General features: G+C 36.3%; 1 protein-coding gene across 1 annotated transcript in view; it reads left to right on the forward strand.

Moving 5' to 3' along the window:
* Positions 1-6,223, forward strand: part of LOC131322344 (uncharacterized) — a 29,419-nt gene extending 23,196 nt beyond the window's left edge. The window contains exons 6-7 of the mRNA XM_058353645.1: positions 5,745-5,806; positions 5,905-6,223. Coding sequence (XP_058209628.1) covers positions 5,745-5,806; positions 5,905-6,034 — 192 coding nt within the window. The 3' untranslated portion in view covers positions 6,035-6,223. The remainder of the gene's footprint in view (positions 1-5,744; positions 5,807-5,904) is intronic.
* Positions 6,224-12,588: the final 6,365 nt, after the last annotated feature.

Below are 12,588 nucleotides of genomic sequence, written 5' to 3' on the forward strand. Positions count from 1 at the left end.
CTGTGTTTAGTCAGAAATAGCAGCCATAAACCATGAAGTAGTTTTCATACTAAAATATCTCATTGATTATTTAAAATACAAACTAATTGAAAAGTTAGATCGATTGGCATCTTATAATGCTCAATTGATGTCATTGCTTGATAGCCGGAAACAAGTGTTTGTTGGATTTGGACTTTTGTACCGCGAAGTCGATTTGTAACTGATTTCTAACCCAGCTGCTCACATTTGACACTAAAGTAGTCAGATCTCCTATCTTTAGGTCGTGTTTCGGTTGTCTAAGAACGTGATTATGTCTGATGCTAAAGAATTTATTAGCTTATTAATTAGAGTTGCTCATAGTTCAAGCTACATTAGTTTGACTCTAATGAACTTGTTAGCTTATTGAGTAGTGTTGTCAAGCTTCATAAAAGGACAAGCCGAACTTTAACCAAGGCCAACACCAAGACAGTAGGAATACCAACTACGTAACCTTGGATGGAACACTAAGACAGTAGGAATACTATAATGGGAGCCGACTTTAGTAGTCTGATTCGTTTTGTATCTGTCTGTCAATACGTGGTACTGAGCTCCAAGGACTGAAGGAGACAAAGTGGTTCTAGGGGCGAGGAGACCTTTCAAAATATGTAAAGATTGTGCCTTAACTATTCCTGAGCAAAATCAGTTTTTGATTTGAAGATGCCAAAGTTGTAGATTCTGTAATTGTTTCTGAAGCTGGCTATATTTTGACCCTAGAACCTTTGTTAGTGATACTTAGATCTTAAATGTCCTAAGTATTACTAACAAAGGTTCTAGGGTCAAAATATAAAGTAAGACAGCCAGCTTCCGAGCTTCGGAAACAATTACAGAATCTGCAACTTTGACATCTTCAAATCAAAAACTGATTTTGCTCAGGAATAGTTAAGGCATAATCTTTACATATTTTGAAAGGCCTATCTGTCTAGTTTCAAAATCAAGAAACGGCGATATGGCCGTTTTCCCATCGTGTGTCTGTGCAGACTGCACAGATCTGAATTTGAGTGCCGTTAGGTTAAGAATTTCTACAGAGCTCAATTCTTCGAATTCGATCCTGAAATTTTTACCATAGACAAATGACTCATAAAGAAACTCTTAATAAAAATCTCTGAAATTTCATAGTTTTAGAACTTCCTCAACAAAAATCCCTAAAGTCAGTCAGATGTAAGATTTCAATTCCACAGAATTCCAAAATCATGAAATTAAGGACAAAGACTTGTGTTTTACCTTCTAGGGCTTCTAAGAAAGGGTTTTCCCCAATTTCTTCTCTTCTCCAAGTTTTCCCGACTTCTCTCTCTCTCTCTCTCTCTCTCTCTCTCTCTCTCTCTCTCTCTCTCTCAGTTGTTAAACAGTAAGCGGTGGAAAAAATGGTGGTGATAGAGATAGAGATAGGAATAACGTAGATAGTCTATTAGGGAAAAATTATCCCATATGGTTAAGTGTATGGGTTCAAATGGGCCATTATGCATCTTTACCCTTCATTCCACCTACTAAAAGTCTAAAACCAATACTCCCTCCATCCCATTTTGTTTGTCTACTTTTTGACTTTTTAGTGTCCCAAATTGTTTGTCTAGTTGGACAAATCAAATGAAAAAATCCTATGAGATTCTACTTTGCCCTTGCTTTTTTAATTGATGTGACAAGTTCAATTTTATTTGGAGGGCGTTCTTTGGAAAGTTCAAGTTCAAAAAGTGCAATAATTATGCTCCTTTAATAAGTTGGATTTTCTAGAATGGACAAACAAATCGGGACGGAGGGAGTATTTTTCATTAACCTAATTAGACCATCCAAATTTAATCATGTAACCACATCAATATACACAAAGGTAATTTTATGAATTCACAAACTTCCACAACAATATGCATATGCATCAAACTAAAATTTATTCTAGCAATTTTGGTATTGACATGCTCATAAAACATCATTTAAGGTAAATTAAGTTAATTATGAGTCTAGGGTATTACACCACAACCCTCGCCTGAGGGACAACCCTGAGGTCGAGGTACAACACAACCCACCCCTAAGGTCTATGGCACTTGGGCTGAGGCAGAATCCAAGTCAATGGAGGCTTGAGTCCAAGGGATCGTTTGAAGGCCCAAACCACCCTCAAGGGGTTTTGACTTCAGATCGGCTTCAGAGAGAGTCAAATCCTCTAACTAGAGGTCAAGCTTCCTTGAGATGCCTATCATACCTACCCTTTACAATCCTTTGAAACCTTAGCATGACACATCGCTATCTCACCTACCGCCTGGCGCACCCGACCTCTGAGGTCGCATGATACGAAACGCCATGTATCACTAACCTCTGAGCAGTAGCCTCCCCAAGCCTACCCCTAGACCTTGCATGCCTACTATCTACCTTCAGCCTAACCATTGAGAACCCTTCACGTGGCTCTTGCCATCAGGCTCCAGCCCCCAATAGCCGTTGACCTCTGAAGCCAGCTAGCATAAGTAAGATCCCTTTGGTATAAGACGTCAGCCCTCAAGTTATAATCCACTGAGGGGTAGCCATGTGTCCTAAGACTAGGCAACCCTCAGGAGATGTTCCCCCCTTATATATATGGGTCCTTAGACAAGCCATTTACTACACTTACCTATTCCCACCAACTCTACTCCATCGAATCCGGACCTCAGGATCTCTACTCTCTCTCTCGTTGCCTTGGGCTCTCTCCTCCTTTACCTTAGGCACCCCGGGCCCTCAGTACATTGTGGGTATATCCCGGACTACCCTTAGGTACTCTATCAAGCACTTTTGTTCGCATAATTATTACAAACATGATTTTGGTTGAAGTAAATGAACCTTGGAATGTAAAACTCAAGGCCAACAGAGCACAAGGAATAAATTCCCTACGTTAATCTTGCCACATAAATCTCTTTTAGCCTCTTGCAGTGAACATTGTGTGACCCAAAGGGTAAGACCACAGAGAGGTTCGTGTTTTTGCCTCAATCGAGAGCACTTAATATTTCCCAACCATATGGAAAAAGAGAGAAGACAATTGAAAAACCAAGTCAACTCCATTAAATCGGATTCATAAAGTTGAAAGGCTTGCACAAGGAATTAAAAGGTGCTGAAATAGTAAAGTGGACTGAAAATAATAAAGTACAAGGCACTGAAATAAGGGTAAATCAATAAAATAGAAGTATTGGACTTTGTTGGTGTTGAAACCAAGGAAAGAAAAAAACAATGGTGCTGGACCAAAATAGAGTAGAGGTAGATTCTTGCCTTCTTGGCGTGGGAAACTTTTTTCGGTCTTTGATTCTTGTATTTAAAAGGCAAATACAAAACTCATTCAGGCTTGGAAATTTGCTGCAAAAGGGCCTGTCAAGTGTCCCATTATTGCATCAGGGCCTGGAAATATGCTGCATGATTGTATCAGAGCCATGTAACCTCTACACGCTTCCCATGTTACAAGAAGAACCCACTCCCTCATCTCATGAGATTACTAGATCATGAGGCCATTTGACCAAGTCAAATGACCTTTGAATATATTCTTTTGGATCCAAAAAGCCGTTCGAGCAGACTCCATATCCATAATTCACGGGCTTCAACTACCTCCCATGAATCAAGGGAACCGCCCACTTACCATCGGCATATCTTTTGGGGTGCCATTTTTTTGTTTTAAAAACTACCAAAGGGACTTTTGTTTTATTTTGGAGTTGTAGAGTGAGGCTATGGTAGATTGACTAAAATTTCTGGCTTTTCCCTCTCATGGAGTTTTCCTTTTTTTGTTCCATATTTTCCCTATCATTGAGGTTCAATGGCTGCATCACCCTGAGACTTCCATTTAAACACGTTATGTAAACACATCGAGCAATGGCCTATATGTTTGTTAAGTTTTGAGTTATTAGAAATCATACAGTTGTCATTTTGTTTGAGGTAATTGATTTTTACACTCCCCCTTTCTCATAACCACTCCATTTTTTGTCCTCTTGTGATGTGAATTTACAAAAGTAACCTTTTCATTTGTATACTTTTTCACAGTTGGAAGGGCAACACTAAAATCACATCACAAGAAGAGAAAAGGGAGTATGGTTATAAAAAGGGGGCTTATTAACCCTTTTGGTCCCCAAAGTATTCAGAAATTTTCAATTTCGTCCCCGATCTAAAAATTGGAGGCATTTAGTCCCCATAGTAGCAATTTTGTGCCAATCAAGTCCCCAAGTGTAACGCCGTTAGCTTCATCCGTCAAAATGAAGGGCACTCTTGTAATTTCCTGTTTTCTTTATCCCTCCAGTCTGTCGTTACTTCCTAAAAAGGTATCACTACCGAGTTGACTCAGTGTCAACTCGCCTTTGACACCCCACCACAATTTTTTTCCCAAAACCAGCTTTTCTGTTATGTGTGAAGAAAAACAACCTTGTAATTTCTTGTAATTTTCAGTCAAGACTACCCAAATTCATACAAATCGTAATCATGGGCAAAAGACAAGTCAGGTAGTTTCTTCCATTCTCAGGTCAAGGGTTTCAACCAGCTCTCTCTCTCTCTCTCTCTCTCTCTCTCCACTACGAATCATAGGATTTTGTTTAGCGGAGTCTGAAAATCCCCCTTCTTTCTTCGCGATTTCTGCGTGGTGGTGGTGTCGATTGATTTTAAAACCCGGGCCGAATTCAAGATAAAGGTTTGGTACTCCAACAATTGCATTTTGAATTTTGGTAGAGGGGCGTTCAAATTTCGGAATTCTGTCGATATGGGGTTAGGGTTTTGATTGTGATTTCGGGTTGTATGTTGCAATTGTGGTGTTCGGTGGTGGTGTTTGGCCGAGTTGAAGGTGTTTGCAGAGGTGTTAGGTGGCTGTTGGGGGTGGTGATTGGGGTTTAACAGAGGTGGTGTGGTGTTCGGCACTGGCGGTAATTGTGGGTGAAAGGTGGCAGTGGTGGTATGGGGTGGTGGGTGAGAGGGAGGGAGGGCAACAGGTAACTCGCAGCTGCAGCGCCGCTTCACAGCAGCGGCGGCAGCAAACCGTGGTGGTTTTTGCAGAGAAGAAGAAAAAGAGAGGGAAGAGGAGAGGAGGAGAAGAATAAGAGAGGAGGGGAGGAGAGGAGACGAAAAAGAGAGGAGGGGAGAAAAGGAAAGGAGGAGGATGGTGGGGGCAGCCGGCAACCATGGCTGCAGAGCTTTTCCCTCTTTCCGTTTCTTTTTCTTTTTTTTCTTCTTTTGGCAGAAATTTCCTCTTTTCTTTTTGTTTCTTTTTTTTTGTTTTTTGACAGATATTTAGGGGTGGGTGAAATGATGAGAATGCCCTTCATTTTTTACGGATGAAGCTAACGGCGTTAGACTTGGGACTTGATTGGTACAAAATTGATACTATGGGGACTAAATGTCTACAATTTTTAGATTGTGGACTATATTGAGATTTCTGAATACTTTGGGGACCAAAAAGGTTAATAAGCCTAAAAAGGGGAGTGTTAACCATGTAACTGGATATGATAACCGTAATGGATTCAATCCGTGAGGGATATATAAATCAGTTTTCAGGACTAGCCATATTTTCAATCTTTTGTATGGAGGTTTTGAAGATAGTTTATGATTTTTAGGGTTTAGTTTCTAAGGCTTGCAAAAGTAACCAGTGTTCCAAAATGGTTTGCTATGGATTAAGCTTTGAAGAGCTAACAATTATTTTTATCTATTATTTGGTGCTTTTCGACTTTCAGTACCTACCTATTGTCTCCTTCTTCCTGGATTCTATTTTGTTGAGTTGATCGAGGTTTGTTATTGTACATTGTTTGGAGCAGCTGCCAGACTTTTGTTCACGGGATAACTCCTTAATTGTGAAAGAAATATTTGGAGTTGCAGAGTAGGCCTCTCTTCCACTCTGATTTCTTTAGTCACTTTTTTTGCGTGCCTATGAAGTTTTTGCTTGTTCATAATATTTTCCTGCTATCAATTTGTCAGTGAAGATGCTGAAAAGCTTCGTATGCACCCTCTCTTCGAAGCTGGCGATGTGGATTCACTATTGAAGATGATCAATGATGGTTCAAATTTGGGAGAGCATTCCCCTGACCTCTCATCCAATGCTCCTTGATTCAGATATTTACTAGAAGACAAAATCCCCCACCCCAGATTATGGCCTCTAATGTACTTATAATAAACACATATCCGAGAGTATCTAGAGCATAAGAATCTTGTTGAGCGGAAGGTTAACTTCGTTTTTGGTTTGAACTAGATTGTTAACTTTTACCTCACAGTAAATACTTAAAAAGTGTCTGCCTAAGAATCTTCTTGTTGTGTTGTTGTGTAGTGTCTGCGGTGTGTTCTGCTGGAGTTTGGATGAACATGATTAGCCTCTGTCTCTGTGTGTGTGTGTCTGTGTGTGTTTTGGAGGGCGTGGCTTTCTAGATAATCCATGTTACATATTATCAAAAAAAAAAAAGGAAAAAAAAAAAGATAATACATGTTACATCCATTGAACTCAACAAAACAGTCTAAAAGATGTATGGTGGCTGGATGGAGCTCATATTATTTTTCTTTAGCTGGAAAACAAAGGTCTGCCAAGTTCCCATTGATTAATGGGAATATATGTTGACTTAAAAGGAGTTTCTTTTTTAGGTATTACCTCGACGGCTCGATTTTAGCGGGATATGTTTTTGGAGGGGAGAATTGATTATAATAAGAGGGGGATAAAGAGCTAGCTACTAATTGAAGGGAATATTATTTTCGAAGGGAGGATAAAAAGTTACTTGGTCTGTTTAGTTTTTGTAGAAGATGGATATGAGGAGGGGAATAATGTACCATAGTGTAAGATTCCTATTTTGCCTTTCTTTATCCCACTCGTTCCGGTTCCAATCGTTTCGGCGTTGGTGACCCAATTTCACCGATTTCACCATGAATCAACCTCTTCGAAACATATACTCCATGTAAACAAATTAAACCTACACTGGTGGTGTCCCACAGACTGTCGTCCCGCATGGCGGTTCCAGATCAGTTATGTTCGGGGCCGACGACGTGGTAATAAGGTGTGTAGTTGGGGGTGGGTTTTTTCCTTTTGGTTTTTTTTCCTTTGTTTACCGGTGTCTCAGTCCGAGAGTTTTCCGATCTAGGTCCTCCTAGATTCGGCCTATGCTGGTCTGGGTTTACCCCAGGTCTGGCGGTTGGGTGGTAGGTAGAATAAGTTTGATAGATTTCGGTGGTTGGTCGAACTTAAGGGTTTCTGTGGTCGGAGGCTGTAACAGTGGTGTTTTTCGAGCGGGGGGGCTTTCGACTGCGGCAACAATGGTGCCTGTGTTGGGGGCCTTCAGTTGCAGCTACAGTATGGTATGTTGCTTGCGTTTTCTCTTTGTTTTGAGCTGTCAACAACAGATTTAGTGTGAAAGAGGGTCTGGTCTTCAGCCGCCGTGGTTGCTTGGGCCTGTCAGAGTGTTTTCCGACGTTGCCTTGGTCCCTACGCCTGAAGTTTCGCGTGCTAGTAGAGGCTTGCCTTGGAGTCTCCTCGGAGTTTCTCCTCTTTGGAATAGGTTCTGTTCCAGTCCGGCTGGTGGCCATTGTAGTCTGTTCATGGGAGCAAATTTCTTCCTTTACGCTTGTGTTTTGTTTGTTGTTTCGATTACATCTGTACCTTATTGTGTATTGGTTTGTACTGGAATTTCGTTTGAGATCTCTCTGCTTTGTCTTGAACGGGATTCTCATATCGGCACCTAGCGTTGATTTGCTTTGTAGAGTGTCATAGGGTCCCGAATTTGGCAATTTAATGCACTCCTGAGTTTTGCGATGTAATCTTCGCCTTTGGCTCCCTCTCTCTCAACCCTAGCCTCCACAAACTCCTCTTTTCCCTTCCCCTCCCCCGTGGGTTCTATACCCATGTGCGGCGGCGGGAGGGGAAGGCCATGGTACTATTCCGACTTTTTTCTTACTTTTTGCTTTTTTTTTTCTTTCGTTTCTCTAGATCAACAACTTGTCGTCTGATTTGTGAGAGTTTTGTCTCTCATTTTATGAGAGTTGTTAGTTTTATCTTTGGATAAATTTTGTCTACAGATTGGGTTCTCTCAATCGAGATTGCTTCACAACGATATATGTGCTTCACCTTTATATCCTTACACAATGTCTTTAGTGGGACAACTCGTGGTGACTTGACAGATCTGTAGTTCTTGAGAGTTTATTGGTGCGTTTATCTTTGGTTGGAGTGCATCTGATCGTCTAGGCATTTTGTGTTTTTTGTTGTTAACTTTGCCCTTTTTTCTCATTTGAGACTCCTAATTAGATGTTAGACAATTTTAAAATGTCGTTGTTGCTTCAGGTCATGCTTAAGTTAGGATGAAAGAAATCGATTGCCTTGTGATTTACTCGTTTTGTACTTTTTAGACGATTAGTTTGATTTTATCTAAATTCTTTGTAATGATTTCCGTTTTGTAAGTGCCGCTGAGCATTTATTAATACAATTTTCTCACTTTTCGGACTTGAATGAATTGACTGATTTAAAAAAAAAAAAAAAGAAAAGAAAAAAACCCACCCACCACAAATGCTTCTAGGGCAACTTGTCCGGTGGGGGTTCATTAAAATCCAAAATTCCTGGGTTCTAGTAATAATTTTCTAATTCTGCGCAAAACTTCTGTGGTGCTCCCAAGTGGTATGAGAGCACCATACTCCTAATGAATTACAGCTATTGGATTGAAAATAAATAAATCATAACCCTTGGATTAAAATCAAAAACTAAAGGTAGGGTGGTTTTGTTAAAAACGAGGTGGTTTTGACCAAAAAAATGAAAGATTACTTACCACAGAAATAGGCAATATTTATCATTGATTAAGGCAACACTTACAATCGTATAAGGTAAAACTTCCTGCACAAACAGACAACACTTACTACAACCGATTGGTCAGGTAACAAGTTACCATTAAGTAAAAAAAAAAATTACCTATTTTCTGGCCTAAAATTTTGAAGATTTTGGGAATTTATATATTCAAACCACTTTAAGCTACATACACCATATATTTTGCCTTTTTGCTAATAATTCGGTAGTGGAAAACCTACAAAATATTGTTCGTTTATAAATCTAGTTTAAAATTTTAATTTGTTATGAAAATATAATTAAAACAATTATCTAAAAACAAAAAATTTGACAAATATTTTCCATAATTTCCAAATGACATTCTAAATGTATTTAATTAATTTATTTTTAAATAATCATTTATTATAGATATATTTGAATACCTTACTTTTAAATATTATGAAAAAAAATAAGATATTCATTTAATATTTTGATAGTTTACAAATTTAGTTAATATATATTACTGTATAAAATAACGCTATAAGTTGATTGTTACAACAAAATTGAACAATAAATATAGTTTTGCTTAATAGCTATTGAATAATTTTGTAGGATTCTCAATTGAATTTATGGTAGTATTTAATAAAATTAGGCTATTCAATTTCATTAATATAGTTTATAGTGATCAATATGATATAATTTACAAATCTAACAACTAATAGTGTTGATACTAATATACTTGGTAGCGATCAATCAACAAGAATTGATTCATTTGTAATTGATTGATCTGGTTATATGTTCAGCCAATTGATCAGACGATTTGAATCGATTAAAATCATATTTGGCAGATGTAGTAGTTAACAATGATGTTGATTGATAGTGATTAGTGAAAATTAATAAAATTAGCTAAAGTAGGCTGACTAGTTTGTTTTAATTGCTTAACCACAGACTTATCTATTTCAATCCTTCAAATTAAATAATTAGCAAATTTTAAAAATGGTTATTTGATAGTTAACATTGATCACTTGGCAAATGAAGGAGTAACAGTTTTTGTGGTTAACATTGATCACTTGGCTAATGTAGGAGTAACCACCAATGAATCAGTAAATTGAAATATCTCATCTAATTGATCCTTTTTTGAAAGTAATATTTATTAATATAAATGATTTTATTTAATTTACATAAAAGTAATACAAGAAGATCCAAATAAAATTTAATGTGGTGGGTACTAGGACATTAATGATGAGATAGATAAATGTATACATACCTGTTATTAATGTCATACTTACTATAGAATAAGGTTTACTTACCAAAGCATAAGGCTAGAGATACCACAAAAGCTGACTTTTTACTATGGACTAAAATTCGTTGATAACCACGTGGTTGACAATACTTACCATAAAATAAGGGTAAAACTACTATATGCTTAAACCAATCTTACCACACAAATTGGTCACATTTTGCCAATTACCTTGTTTACCTACTACTAATTATGACATTAATGGTATCAGGTTTTTTCATACCTACCTTAAACCCTGTAAACTTATACACTCTAACTCTTCTAGCTCCCATTCATCTCTCCTCTTGTCCAAAAAAAATGAAGATTTAAGAAGAAACTCCATAACAAGTTGAAGAAGCTCACCAATAAGTTTTTTGAAGAACAAACTGAATTTAGTTGTGATTATTATCTCGTACCAATTTACCGAAAGATTATAAGTTGAAGAATGTCGAATAAGTGTTTTACAAGAACCTAATGAAGCTCCATATGGTTTTTACGATTTAAGAAGAAGTTTTTACGTTTTTTATGCTTATACTTGCCATTTCTTATGGCCATCTATACCACTTTTTATGGTATTTTTATTACAGATGAAAACTGTATTAGGAAGTATCTGGAGAATAAGTTCTCTGTATTTGTGGTAAGTATATCCAGAACTTAGTAAAAAACCATTTATTTGCAGTAAGTATGGTTATGAAAATGGTAGGTACTTTTCGTAGTTAATATAGTTTTGCTTGTCATACCATAGGTAATAGTATTTGTGGTAAGCATATCTATGTTAGTATGTTTTTGCTTAATAGCCATTGAATAATTTTGTAGGATTCTTAATTGAATTTACTATAGTATTTAATGAAATTAGGCTATTCAATTTCATTAATAAAGTTTATATTGATTAATATGATATAATTTGCAAATCTACCAACTAATAATGTTGATACCAATATACTTGGCCGCGATCAATCAACAAGGATTGATTTATTTGTAATTGATTGATCTAGTTATATGTTAAACCAATTGATCAAACGATTTAAAACGATTAAAATCATATTTGGCAGATGTAGTAGTTAACAATGATGTTGATTGATAGTGATTAGCGAATATTAATACAATTGGCTAAAGTAAGCTGACTAATTTGTTTAATTGATTAACCATGGACTTATCTATTTCAATCCTTCAAATTATACAATTATTCCCTTTGTCTCAGTTTGTATGTCCTCTTTTGACTTTTTGAGAACGTTTGACCTCTCAAAGAATTGTCTATAATTTTCAATTCGTAATATTTTTAATATGCAATATAGATCTTGTTTGATATGTTTCAATTAGTTTTATGGAAAAATTTCACGTAGGCACCTGACCTTTCACACAAATCACACATAAACACTTGACCTTTCTAAAATTTCATATAAACACTTGAGTTTTTTAAAAACTCATCAATTCAACACCTGACCTTTCTTAAATTTCATATAAGCACCTGAGCTTTCTAAAAACTCATCAATTCAACACCTGCCGTCACCACTTCGTCTAAAACCAAACGGAAAAAAAGTTAAGTACTCCAATTTTTTATTTGTTTGAACTAGTGCGAATATCTTATTTTTTTGATCATTTTATCCTAAAGAATCATAATTAATTTTTGACTCTAAATCTCTTGTTAGTCAGCCCTAAGAAAGTCGTACAATCAAATATCTCTTAGGGCTAACTAACGAGAGCCTTAGAGTCAAAAATTAATTATGATTCTTTAGGATAAAATGATCAGAGAAATAAGATCTTTGCATCAGTTTAAATTGATTGAAAATTAGAGCAATTAATTTTTTAACCATATTTTTTATAATATATAAATGATATATACATGGTTGAAAAATTAATTATTCCAATTTTCAATTCGTTTGAATTGATGTGAAGATCTTATTTCTCTGATCATTTAATTCTAAAAGGGTCATAATTAATTTTTGACTCTAAGGCCCTTGTTAGTTGGTCCTAAGAAATATTTGATTCTACGACTTTCTTAGGGCTGACTAACGAGAGTTTTAGAGTCAGACATTAATTATAATTCTTTATGATAAAATAATCAGAGAAATAAGATCTTCACACCGGTTTAAACGGATTAAAAATTGGAGTACTTAATTTTTTAACCATATTTTTTAATATATAAACGGTCTATACATGGTTGAAAAATTAATTGCTCCAATTTTCAATCCGTTTAAACCAGTGCGATTATCTTATTTTTTTGATTATTTTATTCTAAAAAATCATAATTAATTTTTGACTCTAAGGTCCTCGTTAGTTAGCCCTAAAAGAAATTTGATTATACGACTTTCTTAGGGTTGACTAACGAGAGCTTTAGAGTCAAAAATTAATTATGATTCTTTAGGATAAAATGATCAAAAAAATAAGATCTTAGCACTGGTTCAAACAAATAAAAAATCGAAGCACGTAACTTTTTTTCCGTTTGGTTTTAGACGGAAGGGTGACGACAGATGTTGAATTGATGAGTTTTTAAAAAGCTCAGGTGTTTACATGAAATTTAAGAAAGGTAAAGTGTTGAATTGATAAGTTTTTAGAAAGCTCAGGTGTTTATATGAAATTTTAAAAAGGTCAGGTG

This window comes from Rhododendron vialii, chromosome 4a, assembly GCF_030253575.1.
Source record: "Rhododendron vialii isolate Sample 1 chromosome 4a, ASM3025357v1".
Classification (NCBI taxonomy): domain Eukaryota; kingdom Viridiplantae; phylum Streptophyta; class Magnoliopsida; order Ericales; family Ericaceae; genus Rhododendron; species Rhododendron vialii.